This window comes from Rousettus aegyptiacus, unplaced genomic scaffold, assembly GCF_014176215.1.
Source record: "Rousettus aegyptiacus isolate mRouAeg1 unplaced genomic scaffold, mRouAeg1.p scaffold_m13_p_13, whole genome shotgun sequence".
NCBI lineage: Eukaryota > Metazoa > Chordata > Mammalia > Chiroptera > Pteropodidae > Rousettus > Rousettus aegyptiacus.
The window spans coordinates 5132430-5155579 of NW_023416288.1; the positions used below are offsets into that span (position 1 = coordinate 5132430).

At 30.6% G+C, this 23150-nt stretch overlaps 1 protein-coding gene across 6 annotated transcripts in view; it reads left to right on the forward strand.

Annotated features, from left to right (window-relative positions):
- PTPN12 (protein tyrosine phosphatase non-receptor type 12) overlaps positions 1-23150 on the forward strand; it is an 86971-nt gene that overhangs the window by 37053 nt on the left and 26768 nt on the right. For all 6 annotated transcript variants that reach the window (XM_016145949.2, XM_036230295.1, XM_036230293.1 and 3 more), the window contains exons 3-11: positions 5467-5543; positions 7101-7196; positions 7981-8019; positions 10811-10882; positions 14017-14076; positions 17663-17805; positions 20355-20421; positions 22289-22366; positions 22465-22563. In XM_016145949.2, coding sequence (XP_016001435.1) covers positions 5467-5543; positions 7101-7196; positions 7981-8019; positions 10811-10882; positions 14017-14076; positions 17663-17805; positions 20355-20421; positions 22289-22366; positions 22465-22563 — 731 coding nt within the window. The remainder of the gene's footprint in view (positions 1-5466; positions 5544-7100; positions 7197-7980; positions 8020-10810; positions 10883-14016; positions 14077-17662; positions 17806-20354; positions 20422-22288; positions 22367-22464; positions 22564-23150) is intronic.

The following is a 23150-nucleotide window of genomic DNA, read 5'->3' on the forward strand; positions in this document are numbered from 1 at the left end:
TTCCCATTAACAGTATGAGGGTTCCAGTTTCTTCATATTCCCTGCCAACATGTGTTACTGACTTTTTATAATTATTCTAGTGGGTTTGTAGAAGTATCTCATTGTGGTTCTAATTTGCTTTTCCCTAATGACATTGATTGAGCATCTTTTCATGTTTTATTAGCAACATATATATCTTTTTTTGGTGAAAAATGTCTTGAAATCAGTTGTACTCTTTTAAAATTTGATTGTTTTTATTCCTGTGGAGTTGTAAAAGTTCTTTACATATCCTAGATACAATTATTTTTTCAGAGATGATTTGAAAAATTTGTTCCTCCTATTTATGGCTTTTCATTTTCTTAATGTTTTTTAAAATGTACAGGCTTTTAATTTTGGTGCGAGAACTCTGCCTAATCCTTTGTCATAAAGATTTTCTCCATGCTTTTTCATTTTTCTTCTAGAAGTATTTTTGTTTTAGTTCTTACATTTAAGACTATAACCCAATTTGAATTAATTTCATAATATAGTGTGAGGTTAGGGTATGAAATAATCTTTGTGCATGTCGGATTGTTCCAGCACCAAAGACTACCCATCCTTTCTCCATTGAATTGCCTTGCTACCTCTCTCGGAAATCATTTGACCCATTTTTTAATTTCATTCCATTGACCTATTAAGCCAGATTCACACTGTCTTGATTACTGTAGCTTTATAATAAGTTTTAGAAGCAAGAAGTGTAAGTCCTCCAACTGTGTTCTTCTTTAAAATTGGTTTGGTTCTTTTGGGTCCTTTGCATCTCCATATAACTTGTAAGATCAGCTTGTCAGCTTCCATAAAAATCCTACTGGGATTTTTGCATCGAATTTATAGATCACTTTAGGGAGAATTGTCATATTAAACCTTATTGATTTGTCCAGTCTACGAATATGGAATTTCTCTCTTTATTTATTTAGATTTTCTTTAATTTCTCTCAGCAGTGTTTCATGGTGTTCAGTATACAAGTCTCATATTTCTTTTTTTTTTATGTAAGCCATTATAAAGGAAATTATTTTAATTTTCAAATTTTTTTTTTTCTAGTACAGTTGACCTTTAAACAACATGGGTTAGAACTGCACAGGGCCACTTATACACAATTTTTTCAATAAATACATGTACTGTTTTTGATCTGAGGTTAGGAGTCAGATGATATGGCAGGCCCACCATATGCTCTGATCTATGCCATTTTATATCAGGGACTTGAGCATCCTTTGTACTCACAGGAATCCAGTGGACTCAATCTCCCACAGATACTGAGGGAGAACTTAAGTTTTTGAGGAGTCAAAAGTTATAAAAGGATTTTCAACTGTATGGAGGGTTACTGCTCCTAACCCACACTTCCGCCTCCCTCCACACACACATTGTTTCAAGAGTCAACTGTATATAGAAATACAGTTTACATTTTGATTTTTTTTTATATCCGTGACCTTCCTGAATTCATTTTTTAGTTTAGTTGTTTTTTATGGATCCTTTAGGATGTTTTACATACAGAATCATGTCATCTGCCAATAATGACAGTTTTACTACTTTTCAATATGAGTCTCTCTCTTGCCTTATTGCACTGGCTAGAACCTCTAGTATAATGTAGACTTGAAGTGGCAAGAGCAGACATCCTTGCTTTTGATCAGTTAAAAGTAGTTTCATCACTGTTTAAAGATCATTTAGGTGTTTTTGTTTTCTGGTTCTATCTTGGATATTTGGATTATTTTATACTAGAACACTTTTACATATATAGTTTATACTTTTTATATATATTTTAATATGTTATGTATTTTTTAATAGATATTCTTTTTGTTGCCATGGGTTGTAGATGTTTATACAAAAAGAAAAAGTTGCTACTTTAAAGAGCCTCTTGTGTAGCCAATATTGATTTTATCTCTTTGGAGTTGGGCTCTTGGGAGATCATAGAGGCAGTCAGCAAAACCATGGAGATTGGAAATGATTCTTTTCATTTCTTTGTTATGCTTTATATTCTTTCTCCTCATTTTAATGCTTAATAGCACTAAAGAAGAATGTTAAAATACACATGATGTATTATATGTGCAGCATAATATTGATTTTTAAGTTCTCAATAATATACTATGATCATAAGTATAAAGTAGTGACTACAAAATTTGCCTGTGCTATACAGTTTTTTAAAAAGTCACTGAACTTACTGAATCAAACTTATTGCAGAATATGGGACTCAGAGATCTTGTGTTTTAATTCATTTTCTCCAGCCCCCATCTGATGTATGATTAGAGATAGATGAAATAAGACTGACAATATGTTAATAATTATTGAAGCTGGGTAATGGATATATGGGGATTCATTATACTACCATATTTTTCTATATGCACAAAACTTTCCATCATAGAAAATTTTTTAAATTCCTAACTTGCATTTACTAGCTTCGTACCAGTCTTGACTATCATTTGGGAGCCACTATTCTCATTCGGATTAACAATCCCCAAAAACATTTACTGAGGATACCATGGTAAACCAACTGTTGTACAAAGTCTCTGCCTTTGAGATATTTTGAATAGAGGCTCATATGCCATGCGAATAAGGGTAATTAATTGGTACCCCTCATTACTGGCAAGCATGATGAGAGAGGAAGATACATGTAGTTGCTCATCCATCATTATCCTAAGTACTGAATGTTCTGTGTTCATTTTCCAGAAGCATACCATTTTTGGTGTGTATCTCCTATTCGAAATGGCTTTAAAAAAAAAAAAAGATGTAGGATGGTGTGAAATAAGAGTCAGATCTTTGATAAACATAAACATTTTCTTTTCTGGAAACATGGCAAGAAGATAATTTCAATTGACAATTAGTATGTCTTTCTTATATGTCTCTTTCTACAAATTTCCAAAGAAGATTTCAGTGAAAATAAATATATAAAATCAACAGAACTGAGCCTTAGTATGAATGTATAAAATTTGGGTCATTGGCAAATAAATTAGTTTTTCATTAGTTGTCCTTTAAGAATTGCCAAGAGGTTTGTTACCACTTTTATATTCGACTTAATATTTTTATTGTCTTTAATATTCATGGTCCATGGATTAGAAAGAACCATAATAGGATAATGACATTTTACATGTTACATGTTATGGTCCATTCTAATTTTACATGTTACAGTCCTTTCTAATCTAGAGACTGTGAATAGTAGGCAATTTTACAATTTTGGGCTTTCATAGGCTGAGTATCTCCCAGCAAATATTTATTAACCACAAAGGGAAAGGTAGTAATTTTACATCGCAGACACCATATTACCCAAGGACCAAGGTGAGCATCCAAGGAATATGACATAGTTACTTCATGGTGTATCTTCTCAGAAGGCCACCTCATTGTTCTCTGGGGTCCTTGCCAAAAGTTCATAACCTCATTCCAATCATAAGAAAGATATCAGTGAAAGGAACTTTTATAGATTGGAAGACACTAAGAAGAAATAATCACTAAATGTAATACAAAATCCTGGGGAGAGAAGAAAGTTTTTTGTTTTTGTTTTTGTTTTTTTTTTTTTAAACTGATCAAGTTTGTATATAGTCTTATTGTTTTAACCCTTTTCTCATTTGCCCTGAGAATACTTGCTGGCAGCACTTGCAGCTGGAGTGTTTACCCCAAGATAATTCGTGAATTACAATCCTAATGTTACCCCAAAAGATTGCCATGAAATAGCACACTTTTATTATTTTTTTCCCATCACTCAAGTATATTGATAGTCTTTGGAAACAAATTATATCATTCTATTTATAGCACTCTGTTTTTAGTGGTATTTCCATTTGCAAAACATATAGTAATTCTCAATCGCTGAAAATGTCAAATCCTAGAAAATGTAGCACTCCTACGCATGAACGCTGGCAGCAAGCTGCCTTTTTTTTCTAAATGGGAAAAAAAAGTAACAATGTGAATTTTCTGATTTGGGTAATTGTGCTATGGTTATGTTAGATATTAACATTAAGGGAAGCTAAGTGAGGGATGTATGAGACTTCTCTGTATTATTTTTGCAACTTTTCTGTAAATCTAAAATTAGTTCTAAATAAAAAGATTTTAAAAATTAACACAAGCTGGAAAAAACTATTTGCATTACCTATAATTAAAGGCTGATTTTTCTTTCTTTACATAGATTTTACATAAATCAGTAGGAAAACAAAGACATATGGTGAAAACGGGCAAAGGATATTAAACAGGAGGTTTATGGTAAAAGAAATATAATCAACGACAGCATGAAAATGTGCAACCATTTGCATAATTCAAGAAATACAAGTCGAGATTTTTTTTCACATTTTTAGATTGCCAGCTATTATAAAGTATAACACCCACTCACTCTTACTAATAACACTTGTATATGCACTTACAGAAGTTGAACATACCTTATATACCTTTTAGCAGGTGAAGTTAAGAATGATGCTGGCAACAGCTATATATACAGCAGTATTCATTGTAGTAGTGTTTCTAATATTAAAAAAGGGCCTATCAGTGTAGCTAAATAAATTATGAAAAATTCATATTAATGGATTCCATGTAACATTAAAAAGAATAAGACATCTATATTTTCTCAGAGAAGAGTTACAGGATATATATATTTTTTAATTTTTATTTTTTAGTTATTAACATACAATATTTCAGGTGTATAGCATAGCAGGATATATTAACTAAAAAGTAACAGATATAGAACAACATGTATAGTATGATTGCATTTGTGTAATTCAGAGTATATAGGTACATGCATAAAAATTACTTTTAGAAGGAAAAATAGAGCCTTAATAGTGTCATTGTTAGGAATGAGAGAACCCTAGAATTTAAGGACAGAGGAAGATCACTTTTTGTTTTATATATTCCTTTAAGGTCTAATTTTTTAAAAATCGTATGTATTTTTTATTTTGAAATAAAACTACATGATTTTATAAAATTTATATTTTTTGAACTTTATTGTAAAGATTGTTTTCTAACCTGAGCAGACATTATGTAATAAATATTATTGGCTAAGTACAGTATTGAGCACTTTTATACATCATCTTAATTCATTTTATTTGTCATAGCTTACTTAATTTTTATAATTTCTTATAAAATATGAAAGTTAGATTTCTTAAGAATTTTGGCAAATGAGCTTATGTATTGGTAACTAGCACTCATTACGTGAAATGCTTGTTAAGAACTGCAGAGATTTAAACCACACGCTCTTGTCGCGTAAATCCAGGATGATGCCCAGGAATTTGTATGTTAAAATAGCTCCTGAGATTATACTGATAGCAACTTTAAAACACAGGTTTACATTATCACAGTTTTGTTTTTAAAGACTTACTTCCTGTCAGTATAATGTTAGAAATTATTTTGCTGGTACCTAGAGTCAATTTTTTGAATTGTTTTTTAAGTAAATATTTGTAGTAATTTATTTAATCCTATTTATTGTTCATTAGAAAACACCTGTCTGCCAACAGGACATAATTTATGATTTTTTTTTTTTTGTAGTTGATCACAGCCGAGTTAAATTGACTTTAAAGACACCTTCTCAAGATTCAGACTATATCAATGCAAATTTTATCAAGGTATGTGTTAACTTTAAATTGGCATTTCTCTGTTATACTTAATGTATCCCTACATACTCGTTTTATTAAATTGTTTTAAATTGCCTACACATGATACCAACAGCAAAGAAATAAAAATAAAATCACAACCCTGACACACTTTTTTTGTGCTTTCCATTCTAGTGCCCTTATTCATAAGGATAAGCAGTTTTGCTTAGTTTTGTAATATTGGAAATAAAGTGTTCTATTTTGTTTTTTTTACATTGATAGCTTATAAACACTTGACCTATTGCTAAATAATCTTGATTATACATTTGAGTATATGCACACAAATGTACTTTGGTTATTCCCTATTGTTAAACCATATAGGTGGTTTCCAGTTTTTCCTGATGGTAATATTACAGTGAACATTTATCATTCTTTTGACTAATTTCTTGGGATAAGTTACCAGAGCTAAAATTATTGGCTAATACTGATTTAAAATTACAGAATGTAAACTTAGATTAAAAATTTGGCAATCATGACCGTTTCAAGTGGCAACACAAAATGCAGGATTAAATATAGTCTTTATACAGTTAACCTGTTTTGGATACTCTGATCAAAAGCAGTCAAGTTCTTACATAGTTATCAATAGGGAGACAAATTCAAACTGATACTTAAGTAAAAGACTATTTTATTTTATTAGCTATTCTGCATTTTGTAATCTTTCTAGTTATATGACATAATTTCAGTTATTTTATATATGGTATTTATACGTATTTTAATATGTGTCATTGATAAAATATTAAAGTGTTAAGAGTTAGGTAGTAAAATTAATATTATCTGTGTCAACACTGAATAATTATTGTTTTAAATTTAAAAAAATTTTTCCCAACAAAGGCAGTTTTATTACAGTTATGGCAAAATCCAAAACAAATAAATTAAACAAAAACTAAAACACAGGTGATTTGCTGTTTTAGATGTTGTTCATGTTTATATTCTTTCATAAAGACATATTAAAACTTCTAGTTTTTAATTGCACTTTAATAACTCTGATTCATTATATGATTCCATTACATGCTATGTAGTATTTTAGTCTGATATCTTGTTTGATATATTCTTGGGTTCGTTATTAGAAACATATATAGAAGGCACTCAATAAACTTTAAGTTGAATAAATAATTGAAGGTAGCTATGAAAGAATTTAGCTAAGAAAGAACTATTTGCTAGTTTTAGTATTGTTTTTAGAATTAAAGAATGCTTTTATATTTCTGTTGTGGTTAATTTTGTCAACTTAGAATTTGGGGCTTTTGTTTTTAATTCCTAGGTAAATAATAATTTTTAAATTAGCATAAGGTAGTTTAATTACCAATTCTGTGTACCATATATAATAAATACAGAAAAGTAATAACATCTTACCAAAAGCTAAAGTGGATTAAACATATTTTGTTATGGTTTTATGTACTGTGAAACCGAAATTATTTGGAAATGCTTTAGATGGAAAAAGCAGTATTACTAATAAAATTTGAAAACTAAAAATTTAGGTAAGATAATATTTTTTGTAATCACTATAATGAAATCTGCTTTTAACCATTATAGGGTGTTTATGGGCCAAAAGCATATGTGGCAACCCAAGGACCTTTAGCAAATACAGTAATAGATTTTTGGAGGATGATCTGGGAGTACAATGTTGTAGTAAGTAATTTGCTTTTCATAATCTATTTTGAGAAGTATTACATATAATGACATAGGATGTTTTACTGAGTAAGACATTAAAACACTTTTTGGCCATAATGTTATGTTAATTATAGTTAATGTTTTCTAAAAAGATAGCAACTGATATCAAGGCTATCTCATTTAAGTTCTCACAACCTAGTAGAAATATTTTAAGAAGAAGATGTGATACTTTAATTCTTGTCCTAAGTCAGTAACTAATAAGACAGCTACCAAATAAGATGAATTGATAGACAGATGGGTACAGGGATAGCTATGTGATAAAACAAGTATAGTGAAATTTTAATGGTAGAATATAGATGGCAGTTATATAGTGTTTACTGTAAAATTATTTCAACTTTATTGTATGTTTGAAATAGTATAAAATGTTGGGGTGGAGAAGCAAATGTAATAACCTTATGTTTAAAGACAGTTAAATGCATTCAGCCTTTAGATAATTGTATTAAATACAATTTCAAAAGTCAGAAGTAAATCTGTAAGATTCATAAAATTTAATTCAAATTGAATACATCATGTTAATTGAAGCCATTTTAATTTGTTGCTAAATAGCCCTTGTTTGGAAGGTGTGATTTTGATTATTTCTTTAACTTGTACTTTTAATATTAAAACTTTTATTTTTGACAGACCAAGTCTTTACTTTTGCTCAGAATAAGGAGTAACTTTTGACATTTATATTTCATTAAAGAAATTAAATTATGTTTAACTGATAAATTCTTCATCTCATCCCACCCCTACTTCTTTTTAGATTATTGTAATGGCCTGTCGAGAATTTGAGATGGGAAGGGTATGTATATCTATTAACTCTTTAAAATAATTACGTAGTATCCTATTTATCACTTCATTTCTAGGGATATATATTTCTGGTCTTTTATTATATTCTGAGCTCTAGTAGTTAGATGGAATACTTTTTATGTGTGTTCTGCTATTGCTTTTATTGCATAAAAGAAACAAAGTAATCTCTAAAGCATGTATACTTTTTTTACATTTTATAAGTGCATTTTATTGTATACTAAAAATAATAGTTTTTTTATGGGTACTTAGTAATCTTCAAATATTCAATGGCGTAAGTAGAACACTAGACTGAAGTAGTGTAGAGAGGTATAAGACCGAAGTAGTGTAGAGAGGTATTTTAAAAATAAGAATGAAATTGAGCTATGAAAATGAGTTAAATAATTTTGATTAATATCAGTTTCTAACTTAAATATTCTGATTTCTCTGTCCGCAAATACCACTACATTTTTTGTTTATGCTGCCTTCAAAGCAAAGAGAAGAAAATCTCTTAATCTGAAATTTTTAACATAGGTATTATGCCCTGTGCAAGTGAAATCAATTTCAACCTTTTGTGATATCCTACAGTCTTAATTACTAAGTCTTCATTGTTGGAAGCGTTAATGTATTTATAGAATAGAATTAAGTAAAACTTAAGTATAGTCCTTTATAAATGTAACATACACATCAAACTTAGAAAACAAGTTATACGGTGATTAGAAATTTCCTTATACTAATGTGGCTTATTAATTAATATAAAAATTATTTTTGTTGTGAAAAATCTTATTAAAATTTTTTTAATCAAGAATATGTCGCATAAAGCAAGATAGTACATCTTTCAGTTATGTGAGATGTTATAATACATAAATCATTGGAAAACCTTATTTTAACTGATAATTTTTGTAGTTTTTCCAACACCATTCTTTACTATTAGTAGAAATATTCAGTAATATTGGACAGAAAATGAACATTTCCTAAAATTAGAAAATATACAAATTGTTAAGTAATTATCTGTTTAAGTAGTTAGTATGTACTTCACTATCATTGTACCATGTGTTGTATTAGGAAATTTGGATTTTACTCTCCTGTTTTCTTAAGTTACTGTTAAGATTTAGGACTTACTTCTCTTTTCATTCCACTAATATATATTATATCCCATTGTATATCAGTAATAATGCCTGATGAAAAATTAAGTTATATTAAGTCCAAAATTTTTTAAAGCTTAAGTTTTGTGATTCACAGCGTTTTGTTGGTAATAAATTGTCAGTAAATTAGGGCCTATTAATTTATTTGATAACCTTGACTTAGATCTTAACTTAGAATGTTACCTAATGAAAAGAGTATAGATCATGAAATCAATCAAACCTACACTTTACTTGCATTTTGACCATGCATGGTACAGTGAACTGTCTCCTCTATGTTTCACTTTTCTCATCTCTAAAATATCAATAGTTATTAGTTTACATCTGGAGTATAAATACCAATATAATACTCAATTACTGCTTGTCTGAATCAGCGGTATGTTAGTCACACAATTTCAGTCCTTACTAAGTTAATCTCTTCTAACTTGTTTTCTGTCTGTTTTAAGATGTTAAAAACTTTACCAGGTGGAAGACTAAAAAAAAAAAATAAACCCTCAAAAATATTTTAATTTTAATCATTTTCTGTATATTTCTACTGGAAAATTAGGTTTGTGGTTTTAAGTCTTGTAAAATATTGAAGTATTACTCTTAAGCTAAACTGACATACTAGACAGTTCTACTTTGTTGCCCGTGAGCAGTATTGTCAGTTAATGGTCAATTCTAGCCTATAGGTAATAATTCTGCTTGCTATATTTGAAACTATAAGAATTTAGTAAGAAGCAATAGATTTCTCACTGCCAAAAGGTATATTTAAGCTATATTGTCACTTAAAGGCTTTCGTTTTTTTTGAGTCTTGATAAAATTGTATTATGTCTTGTATCAGAATTACTATATAGTCTATTAAAATAGGCTTTCATTCACTTACCTAATTTTCAAAATGGGGTTTGGTATTAGAAATCACTGAAAATAGAATGTTCTATACCTGTTTAAAATGGGAAGGTAAGAGGGGAAACTGGTTATACTCTCTGTAATCTCAAATAAAAGTGCATAATTTAAATTATATATTATGCTTGTATAGGGTTTTTACCATCAGATCATTTGAAATATACTATTATTTAGCACTTGCAACAATCACATAAGATAAGGTTTATTCTTATTTTTATAGGTAAAGGAACTAAAGGCCAATAAAATAGGAAAATTAGGTACTTGGAAAATTTCTTCTGATACCACTTAGAATGCTCTTTCCACTATGCCACAGAGTTTACACTTAACAAAAATTCAGTCAGAATCATGTCGATCGTCATTTTATAGGCATTAAAACTTGCCGGACTACCCTTCATTCTAAATGGATCTTTTGCCAGGCACTTTTTTTTAAGTGGGATTTGTTTGTTTGTTTGTTTGTTTGTTTGTTTGTTTTCCTAGTGGAGGATCTTTGGAGTCTTCTCTGTAAACCGAGCAGATTGCAATGAACAGCTAATACACTTATGTTAATGATGTTATCATGACTAATCTTAGAGAGGGGACATACGGCAGCCCACCTTTAAGAACAGTTGGATAAGTCAGCTCTCTGCAGCTCCTTGCCTACTGATGCCAGTTTTTATGCTTTCCGGGATGGAAAAAAGGCTGAACACCAGGGCACAAAGTATTTATTTATAAAAGGTCAAGAAAAACTATCATATGGATTACTTACTAACTTTTTTTTTTTTTTTTTTTTGGGGGCAACAGAAAAAATGTGAGCGTTATTGGCCTTTGTATGGGGAAGACCCTATAACATTTGCACCATTTAAAATTTCTTGTGTGAGTACCTATTTTTATGTACATTATTAAACAGAAAGTTGGCATGCTAGATCAGTAAATAAATTATAATATGGTTTGAACCTTTTTGTATTAGCCACGCAATGTTTCCATGTAAATCTGTACCTAATTATAATAAACAAATATTAATAATGTTTGTTTTTATGCTGCTTAGAATTTAGATGCTTTGGGAATGACTTCATAAATGTATAAATTATACCATATTATGTTAATTCTGTGTTAGTCTTTATATATAAGTTGATAGTTAAGTTTTTATATGTGAGTAAATGGAGAAACTGCTTTGAGTGATCTATTTGAAATTTGGTGTAAAGTATTAGTTTCAGTGTGAAAGGCCTTTGACTGAAGTATAGTTTATCAGGTTAATCTTTCATATTTAGGTAATGTTCTTCAGAATTGTTCTAATTATATACAAAGGTTTATTGTCAGATTAGTCCTTTGTGGCAGATAATTTGATATGAAACTTATCAAAGTTTGATGAAATATCGAACTCTTAATGGCCCAATCTAGTTGACACATGAAATTAACCGCCTTATACCCCATGTCAGAATTATTTGTTTTTGACTTTGTTTTCCATGGTTAAATGAAATATAGTTCTATGATTTTACTTATTATTGGTGAGTTTAAGAAGTCTATAATTTTTTGACTTATTTGTCCTTAAAGCTTCTGAATTCCTCTCATGCATACTTTAAGTTTAATGATATAGAAGAGGACTCATCTTGGGTTGCAATCTCCCTTATGAATAGAGTGTGATTTTTGTAATCTTAGCTATAACTCAGAGTTCAACTGCCTGTATTTACTCTAAAGCCCTGGTTAGAATGAACTATTTGTGGGTTAAATAAACATTTTTAAAAATCATACTGTATTTCATATTAGTTGAAATTAATAAAAACAAATACATAATACATCGTCTACTTCCATGAGAGAATTCTTCCCCGTTCAGCAGTCCAGAGAGTATTCCTACAATACTAAGTCCCTGAACAGTTTAGGAAACCCAGCTCTGTGCAATGCGTTTGTTTTAAACAGTTGTAAATTTAAATGTAATGAAATAACTCAGTGTCCCAATTCAAGGGAAAACATATAGTACTTAACATTCAACAACAAAACAACTTAAAATTTTGAGCAGCTGAGGATCAGAAATAGTAAACAACTTACAATAATGAATAGAGAAAAGAAAGAGTTTATAATTTGGAAAAGGGTGAATTGACTTGGGGTGGTTTTTCAAATGAACTAAAATTTAAGTCTCCTTGATAAGACATTTGATTAGTAACAATCTTTGATTTGTCAACATTGGGACCGATCTTTGCTGAAAAAGCAAACTTTTTGAAGATTTCAAAATGGAACTAATTTTATGTTTTACAGTTATTTCAGACAACTCAGGGATTTGTTATTGCTAATGTAAATAAAAAATAAATTTAGAAATAGAAAAAAGTTGCTAAAAATAACCATAAGAAGTGACTTTGATTACTGTCGATCACAGAGTGTTTGAGACTGAAAAAGGACAGTATCAGGAGCTCTCTTGGTTTGGGGGTGAGAAAGAGGATAAAGTGTTGGTGAAAGAGGGAGGACTGGCTAGAAGGAACTCAGTCTCATGTTGCTGCATGTAAACCGTTTAGACCAGTTGTTGGCACACTATCCATGGGTCAGTCTAGCCCACTGCCTGTTTTGTAGATAAAGGTTTTTGGGGTTTTTTTTTTTACATGCCTATCAATAATTACTTTATTCTTTTATTTTTTTTATTATGGTGACATTGGTTAACAAAATCCAGTAAGTTTCAGGTGTACAGTTCAACAGTAAGGCATATATATATTGCATTGTATCTTCACCACCCATAGTTAGATTTCTTTCTGTCACCACATATTTGACCCATTTTACCCCAACTCCTTCCCCACTCTCCCTACCCTTTGGTACCCACTGTCTGTTGTCCATGTCCACAAGTCTCTGTTTGTCCTGTTAATTTGTTGCTTTTAGGTTTATATCCCACAAATAAGAGAGATCTTGTGGTTTTCAACTTTTCCTGTCTGGCTTATTTTGCTTAGCATGATGATCCAGAGATCTATCCATATTGTCACAAATGGCAATATTTCATCTCTTGTGGCTGAGTAATATTCCATTTATATATGTACCACAGCTTCTTTACATAATCATCTGTTATAGGATAGTTTCGTTGCTTCCTGTCTCGGCCACCATGAATAATGCTATATGCACATCAGTATGCAAATATCTTTTTGGATAAAATTTTCTTGGAATACAGCCATGCCCATTAATTTACATATTCACCTATCACAACAGCAAAGCTGGTTAGAGGAAGACTTAAGGCCTACAAAACCAAAAATAGTTACTAGATTGCCCTTTATAAGCAAGAAAAAATTAAGTCTTAAGCTAATCTTTTTATACTCATTTTTGATGAAATTAAAAACATACTTTTCCCTTAATGTTATTTGAGAAGTTCAAAATAAATTGGTATGATTTTAAAAATTAAACCAGAAATAATATTAAATTTTTTAAAATTAATAAATCAGAATACCCTGTTGCTCTTAATTATCACTGTCCTAGACTATATTTGGTTTTAACTACTAGGGTTATTGACAAACTGATGTAGAAGCTTTATTCGAATACTTTGACAAATGACACTAAGAGATCTTTAAAGTGGTTATGTTACCAACCAGAATAACAATTTAGACATTTCTGAGTGACTCTTCTTCTCCATTTGGCATCCAGTTAATTGAAAGTTCGGTGTTAAGTACGGAAAATCAAGCTTTATGGAAATATAAAATGGTTGAAGATGGTGCTTGCTACTAAGAAGTGACATTTTATTTGTATTATTTCCATTACATAATTCTAGGAATGGTTGTTACTTTTATTGATGATAGGCTCCTAGCTAAGTAATTGGTTAACAGAGACTTCCGTTAAAAAAAAAAAAAAATACTATAAATAAAATTTAGATAAACAAATTCATAAATTTTAGAATGGTTGTTTTATAATTAACAGGCACACCTGGAATTTTAAAGGTTGTTTTAATTGTGGACTTTAAATATAAAGTTATTGTTTATTTTAGTGTGTACTCTGTATGTTTTTGTTTTGTGTTTTCACTACTCTTAATGTTTCCCTTTATTTAGGAAGCTGAACAAGCAAGAACAGACTACTTTATTAGGACACTCTTACTTGAATTTCAGAATGTAAGTATTTTTCATATGGATATAATTTCAAAGGATAAATATTTTTAAATTTCTCTCCGCCACCATATATTTGACCCCCCCTTACCCTCGTCTATCTCTTCCCTTCCTTTTGTCTCTCTGGTAACTACTAACTGTTGTCCATGTCCATGAGTCTGTTTGTCTTGTTCATTTGTTGCTTTCAGTTTTACATCCCATGGTTCTCAACTTTTTCTGTCTGACTGATTTCGCTTAGGATGGTTATCTCAAGATCTATCCTTGTTGCAAATGGCAGTATTTCATCTTACAACAGAGTAATATTCCATTGTATGTATGTACCACATCGTCTTTATCCAATCATCTATCGAATGGCTCTTGGCCGCCATGATAATGCTGCTATGAACATCGGAGTACATATATCTTTATGAATAAATGTTTTCAATTTGAGGGGTCAATACCCAGAAGAGGGATTGCTGGGTAATATGGTCATTCTATTCTTAATTTTTTGAGGAACTTCCATACTGTTTTCCATAGTGGCTGTGCCATTTATATTCCCATCTCTAGTGTCTGAGGGTTCCTTTTCCCCACAACCCCTCCAACAGTTGTTATTAATTGTCCTGTCGATGATAGCTATTCTAACAGGTGTAAGATAGTATCTCATTGTGGTTTTGATTTGCATTTCCCTAATAGCTAGTGAAACTGAGCATCTTTTTATGTCTGTTGGCTTTTTGTATGTCTGTCTTCTTGGGAGAAATGCCTGTTTAGGTCCTCTGCCCACTTTTTAATTGGATTATTTGTTTTTTTTTGTTGTTGAGTTGTATGAGTTCTTTGTATATTTTGGATATTAGCCCCTTATCAAACACTTAGTTTGCAAATGTCTTCTCCCATTTAGTTGGTTGCCTCTATGTTTTGTTGATGGTTTCTTTTGTTGTGCAGCAGCTTTTAGTTTGCTCTAGTCCCCTTCATTTATTTTTGCTTTTATTTCTCTTGCCTTTGAGATCAGATTCATAAAATCCTCTCTAAAACCAAGGTCCATGAGTTTAGTACCTATGTTTTCTTCTATGTAATTTATTGTTTCAGGTCTTATATTCAGATCTTTGATCCGTTTTCAGTTAATTTTGGCATGTGGTGATATAGATAATAGTCTAGTGTCACTCTTTTGTATGTGGCTTTCCATTTTTCCCAGTGCCATTTATCAAAGACACTTTCTTTCCTCCATTGTATATTTTTGGCTCCTTCGCTGAAAATTATTTGCTCATATGTGTTTATTTCTGGACTCTCAGTTGTATTCCATTGGTCTTTTTCTGCCAATACCATGTTTTGATTCTTTTCTCTTGTTGTATAATTTGAAGTCTGGGGTAAATACCTAAGAGGGATTGCTGGATCACGTGGTAGATCAACTCTTAGTTTTTTGAGGAACCTCTATACTGTTTTCCATATTGGCTGTACCAATTTGCAGTCCCACCAGCAGTGTTTGAGGATTCCTTTTTCTCAGCTTCCTCTCAAACACTTGTTATTAACTTGTCCTATTGATGATAGCCATTTTAACAGGTGTGAGATAGTATCTCTTGTGAATTTGATTTGCATTTCCCTAATAGCTAGCGAAGTCGAGCATCTTTTCATGTCTGTTGGCTATTTGTATATCTTCTTAGGAGAAGTGTCTGTTGAGGTCTTCTGCCCATTTTTCACTTGGATGTGTTTGGTTTTTTATTGTTGAGTTGTGTGAGTTCTCTGTATATTTTAGATATTAGGCCCTTGTCGGTGGTGTTGTTTGTAAATACCTTCTCTCATTCTTGATGGTTTCTTCCACTGTGCAGAAGCTTTTTAGTTTGATATACTCCCATTTATTTCTGTTTGCTTTTACTTTCTTCTAAGGATAATTTTTAAAAAATATAAATAGTATACTCTTGAGATTGTTAACTTTTTAAAATTATACAAAATAATGAGAAAAAATCAGTGTAATATTTCATTTAGTATCTTGAGCCCTATGCTTATCAAATTAGATAATAAAGTAATATAAATTTCAACTTAGAACAATTTTCCTTACATTTACTACATTTAAAATAGTTCATTTCTTTGCTACAAATATTTTTCCTCTATTTCAGTAAGCAGATTATATAGCATTGTTTATATAATTATTACCTAGTTTAATTTTTACTAATTACAAATTTTAGAAAGAGACAAGCTACCATCAACACTAAGTTGTCATTTACAAATATATTGCTTTCACTTCAAGCTCTGACTTCAGTATTTCAGAGCTATAAAAAAATGGTAATTTCTGTAGGAAGAAATTAAAGAAAAATCTGATGGATATTAGGGAACACTTGTCAAATTTTCCCTCAGTTTCTCTGTTTTTATTATTTTAATTTTTAAACCATTATAAGTAATTTAGCTTGGCCACGAAATGCATTCTTCCCCAAATAGTGCATTTATACACATACTTACAACTCCTACCTTACTGTTTACCAGTAAACATGCTTCCAGTACTCTTCCTCCTCCCTTGATTTGACTAATCATGTCCTTTTAGTTGAGTCATTTATTATACTTTGGTTGCTATTTTTTAATCTACAGTAGTAATAATAGGTACCTTACTGAATTTCAGTAGTATATCAAGCATTTTAAACCTCCTAACTTCCTAATAGTAGATTATCTCCATTGCACATAGATGAAGATATAGAGTCTTTGAGAAGTCAAGTAGCAAGCAGGTGTTCTTCCAGTTAATCACCTAGAATAGCTGTTCTCAAAACATTTTGATATGAGGACTCTTTTACAGTCTTAAAAATTATCAAAGATTACAGAGAGCCTTCTTTACGTGGGTTCTATCTTTCAGTATTTACTATATTTGAAATTAAATTCTTTTTAGAAACATGAATACACAAGCATATATTTCATTAGCTGTGAAAGTGATGACATCATAAGTCATGTAGTCTTGAGACTGCGTACACACATACAAGAATGAGAGTGAAAAAGACAACACCTTAGTATTATGAAACTAGTTTAAAATTCACAGATTCCCTGTGAAGGTGTTGGGAATGGGGGGCCCCACAGCATACTTTTAGAACCACTGATCTGAAATAAGGTAAGTGATTTGGGATTGAACAGGTTCATTTCTAATTTATTTTTTCAGCCTAAATATTCTATTAAGTCTTCTAATTGCAGTAGCTTCTAACACAGTGCTAATAGTATGTCATTCCTCCATTTAATACTGTTGATTAATTCAAAAATATATAGTGTAATGGTTAAAGAGCATGCTCTGGAGGTAAGGCTGCCTGTGAGTTCAGATCTCACATTTGTCACTTGATATGATAGGTTAAGCAAGTTATTTAATCATTCTTTCTCAATACCTATAAATTAAGGGTGGTATTGACAGTACCTGTCTCATGGCATTACATGGGGATTAAGTAAATTGTTACGCATGAAGCCCTTAGAGCAATAATGGGAATGTGATAGTTAATGTAGGCTATCATCTATTCGGGATTTTTTTAATGCAATACTGAATACCATATAACTATGTTAGAAATGGCAGTTTAGTAAAACGTGCAGCTTTTCTCTATGTTTTAAAATTTACAAATGTGTTTTCATAATTATTGTATTTTTATTATTTTTAAAGGAATCTCGTAGGCTATATCAGTTTCATTATGTGAACTGGCCAGACCATGATGTTCCCTCATCATTTGATTCGATTCTGGATATGATAAGCTTAATGAGGAAATACCAAGAACATGAAGATGTGCCTATTTGTATTCATTGCAGGTAAAAAGAAATTTCCAAATATTTAAATTCCTTGTAATATAGGCAGCTTTATAATATGGGTGATGTATGGTATTTTGAAACCTAATTTTTGGATTTTCATTTGGTAGTTATATGATTTTCCAAATTGTAAAAGCTACCTGAATCCGGAGGCAGTTTTTCTTCTCTTAATCTTTAATTTATTTTAGACTCTTTTAAAAAGACTTAAAATCATAGTCTTATTTCAAAAACTGTAATCAGTTTATCTAAGTGACTTGTATCTGCATTCACATTTGTTATGAAAAGTAAGTGAAATTTCTCAGACTCGGTGGTTTGCTGTTTGTTTCAGTAGTTAAAAGATTTTTTTTTTTTTTTTAACTAGAGGTATAACACTAAAGGATAGTTTCTTATCCAATCGGTATGATTGTAATGCCTATATTAGTGAAGTGAAAGGGCTGCTTTTTATTTATGGAACAGAAAATGTGACTTGTCTGGAGATGCAAGAATTATTTAACAAATTGGTTAAATATTTTTCTGTAATTAATTCACTGGTTAATTGTCCTTTTGATTAATTAGTTGACTTGTTAAAAAAAATCTATTGTAGAATTAAAAGAAAAGCCTTTGACTTCTTTATAATTAGTTGAAATTATATCATACTGTTCTATCAGTGTTGTCCAGTCAATGTATATAATTCATAAATCCAATTTGATAGGAAGATTTTTCTTTTTAAAAATTAATTGATGGTTTAATATTTTTAAACAACCAAAATAGTATGTTAACTGTAGTGACTTAGAAAAAATATGTAAAAGGAAGAAAGTCATTCACAATTCCGGAACTAGAGATTATCACTATTAAAACTTTAATATATATCCTTTCAGTGTATGTATAGTGTTTTTTTTAAAAGAATGTTTTTCCATTAATATATCATGTATATCTTTCTAAATTTAATATTCTTCTGCAGTGCCTTAAACTGCACTATACTTTATATTTAACTCCCATTCCTTGGAATTTAATTTATTACACCTCTCCAGTTCTTTTTCAGCTATTTTAAACACTGTTTAAATGTTCAGTGACCGATCTTATGGCAAAATCTTTGAGCACATTTGTAATTATTTCATTAGGATAAATATCTAAAAGTGGAATTTCTAAGTCAAAGGACATGAACTTTTTAATGCTTTTAAAGCATATTTTTTAAATTTTTTATCCATAAGGTTGATGCTAATTGCAATTATTCCTACCACTGCCACCTCTTTTCTCTTGGTCACTCATAGTCTTTTGTGAATTGCTTGTTTGTATAGTTTGCCAATTATCTTATAGTAGTTATTTCTCTCTTAATTATTATACATTATGATTTATATATATATTTTGTATATTGAGGATATTAACTTTTTTGTCGTAAGTACCATGGTTTTTTATGGTTTTTATTCTGCCTGTGTTTTGCCATATGTAAGTTTTAAATTGTCATGTAGTCAGTCATGATCGCCTTCATTTATGATTTCTGTCCATTGAGATATGTTTAGAAAGTCCTTCCCTAACACAGTAGTGCTTAAAGTTTTGCCTATATCTTTTACCACTTTTATAGATTTTTTTTTAACATTATATTTTTAATCCTTCTGAATTTTTTTTTTTATGATTAAGGTATGTATGAGGTAAGAATCCAGTTTTTGCTCTTCATTGTTAGCTAACTCTCCCTGTACCATTTAATGAGTCTAGTCTTTCCCCTTTAATTGGAGTCCACCATGACGTAATAAATATTTACATATAGTTAGATCTGTTTATTGATTATTAAGAGCTTTAAAGTCAAACAAAGTTGCTTATATTATCAGAAATTTCTAGATCACATATTTAACAAACTACTGATTCTTCTAAAATGTTTCAAAATGTGTTAAAATACTGCAATACTTTTTTTTTGCCTAAAAATTATTCTAATGTCCGTAACATCTTTAATTATTCAAAGTGCTGCTGTGAGGTGCATAGTGCCGCTCTCTAGTTGAGAATCAGTTGCTGTAAAGTATTTTTGTCGTATTAAAATAAACACCTGGTATTTTGCTTTACATTCTCCAAGTTCTATTAGTTCTTCGGGAGATGAGAGCATATCAGTGATCTTTGTTCATTTGGTGAAATCACTGCTGATATTCAAACCAGTTTCTAGGGCTTGTAGCATTCTTTGTCTTTCTTATCCCCTTTACAGATTGAAATGATGTACTGTCCCTCTTGTACTCTAAACCACCAGAACCACCTTGAACATTGAATAAATTTATCTCTGCAAGATATTTTGTTAGACAGAGTTGTCTGAGGTAGTTAGACTTTTTACAGTGAAGGTTCCTAGGTATTTTGAGTCACTTGCTGTTGGAAGTTCTTTAAATAAAAACAAGACGTAAATACCGATGTTAAAGATGTTTACCATGCACATAACAGTGTTTTAAGTTGTAGTTTATTTACAAGTTAAATAAAATTTTGTCAAATTTCTTAAAAGATTTTTTTGCTTCGAATATTAACATATTCATCTACATTTATTTTATAGTTCTTTTATCACAAAAATAAAATTGTTTTTTCAAACTTTATATTCATAGTGCAGGCTGTGGAAGAACAGGTGCCATTTGTGCCATAGATTATACGTGGAATTTACTAAAAGCTGGGGTAAGAATAATTTTTATGTAGCATTATATCTGATATATTATGATTTTCAAATGTGACTAATTGCACGAAATCACAGCATATATTTTGTTCTACATGTTACTTTTTAGAAGTAGCTTTGCTATATAAGAAGTACAGGTAGTGCAAAGGTATAAATGGTGCATATTATCTTGATACAATGCATATTATCTTGATAAACGTTGTCAGATATTAGGGTTATAAACTTTGCATTGACTTTTCCAAATAAAGAATTCTTATTGCCTTTTATATTTATTTTAAGTATAAGTAAGTTAACTTATGTAAAATTCTTTAGAATTATCTGTGGCATGTAGCAAGTGCTCAGTTCAATGTTAGATTTTTTTTATTACTGTTGCCATTTTTGCCACTACTATTTTCAAAAAATTGTATGTGGTACTATGGAGGATATAAAGATAGATAAGACACAGCCCTCATTACAGATTTATAAAACAGTTCTTATTGTAGGTAGATTTGGTTTATTTTCTAATTCTATAATATGTTCATTTCTATGCATTAGGGAGAAGTTATCAATTCTTACACTCTTATGGTTCCTATGAATATATTAATCTATGTCATATAAAATAGGATTAATAAAATAGTTTCTTTTTTCTTTTCCTTCTTTTTTCCTCTCCCTTCTTTCCCCTGCCTTTTTGCCATTTTCTGCATTTGCTAGGGAATAGTTAATTTTTGAGCAGTTTCTCAAAAAGCCCTCTACAGTTAAGTTTAATTTTGTATTTCTCAAAACTAATCATCTCTCAGTACTCAGTTGAAAGCTTTTTGGTGAATAAAATTTAATTAGGATCCTATCATATACTAACATAAAAGTCAAAGATTAAAATTAGGATAGGAAGAGACAATTGGATGAATGTCAGCAAGCAAAATAAACATCTGGTCATTTCAAAAGTTGTGTATTTTAAACATAGTCCTCATTTAATTGAGTTTGACTTAACATATATAAAGTCTTGAGCCTTAGATTAGTACTTGATATGAAAATCTTTTGATGTATATAAAGACTCCCAAGCAGTACATCTGGGAATCATTTTTAACTCTTCTGTCTTCTTTATCACTATAAAATATTCTTGTCGATCACCACATTCTAATAGTTCTACCTCAATTCTGTTTCTACCTTTCTTTTTTTTAGACTGCTTCAGTAAACCACCAGTTTCTTCCCTTTTCAGATTGTCATCTTCCCTGCTATAAAAATTGCCTGAATATCTAGTCTGTTCATGTCAGGGTTGTCTGTTGCATTACTAATTACAAATGTACAAAAGAATTGTCTAGGATAATCAGTCTCTAGAGATGTAGCTCAGAAGATCGGCATTTTTACCTAGCTCTCTTAGCTGGTCCTTTTTTAACCAGGCTGGGAGACACTGGCCTATAGAATGAGTTCAAATTCTGTTAAAATGTTTACAGTTCGATCCTAAGTAGCCTGTCTCCTCTCCTCCTTTGAATACCTCTCCCTCTCTCCATCTTAGGCTTTATCTTCATCAAGGTTCTCAATTCCACAGATAGTTTATATATTTAACCTGCCATGCATATATGTATTTCCTTCACTTTTCACTCCGCACACCAATCAGAGTTAGTCACAGCATCTTCATGCCCACTGCACTGCAGTCATGCTTTGGCTGAACAATTTTATGTTCACTTACCTGGCTCACTAGTTTAAATGATGAGAGTCAAGATTAGCTTTGTGTCTACAGTGTCAAGCACATTTTCTGAAACATGGTAAGTAATACTGAAAATGTTTTCTGTTATCCGGCGTGTATATAAGGTCTGTGTGAAAAGTTGAAGACTACTTTACTGTTTTTCGGAATAGTTGTCCAGAGTTCATTTATTATATTCTTTGTTTTAGAAAATACCAGAGGAATTTAATGTATTTAATTTAATACAAGAAATGAGAACACAGAGACATTCTGCTGTACAAACTAAGGTATAGATTTTTGTTTCACTTTATATAAAGTATATTTTTATAAATGCCTTTTTGGGTTTTTTTAATGTCTTTTTTTTTCTATTTTATCTCCTTAATAGGAGCAGTATGAGCTTGTTCATAGAGCTATTGCCCAACTGTTTGAAAAACAGCTACAACTATACGAAATTCATGGAGTCCAGAAAATTGCTGATGGAGTGGTAAATATTCTTGGCCTATTAATTTTAGAAAACTTACTTTTTACCAAAATGTAACATGAGAATATCCATGACAGTTACTATTGTTATTTAACCTTGATTTCGTTGACTCTATTCCTTCCTCCTATTTGAAACTCTCAATTATGATGGATATTTAGTGACTCCACTACAAGTTAAATAATATTCTAGATAAAATATAGCTGGAAAAGTAGATCATATGTCAAAAGTCATATAACTCCTTATTGTTTAAAGTATAAATTACTTTTTAAAAAATTCATTGCATTGTTCTATCAACAAAAAAAAATTCCAAACCTAAAGAAAGGCTTAAAGAGTTTATTTGAGCCAAGGCTGAGGGCTAGACCAGAAACAAAATCTCCGAGGTTTGAGAAAATGCTCCAGGAAATAGCTGTTTTGAAGTTTATTTTATACATTGGAAACAAAGGAGAAGATGAAAAGAAGGTGACATGAAATCCACTCTCGGTAAGTTAAGGAGGTGGGAAGAAGTAAAGTAGGGAAATCTTTAGGATTAGATACAGAGTGAAATGAAGAGATAAGTATTTCTTGTACATTGATGAGTGCAGGATAGTTAA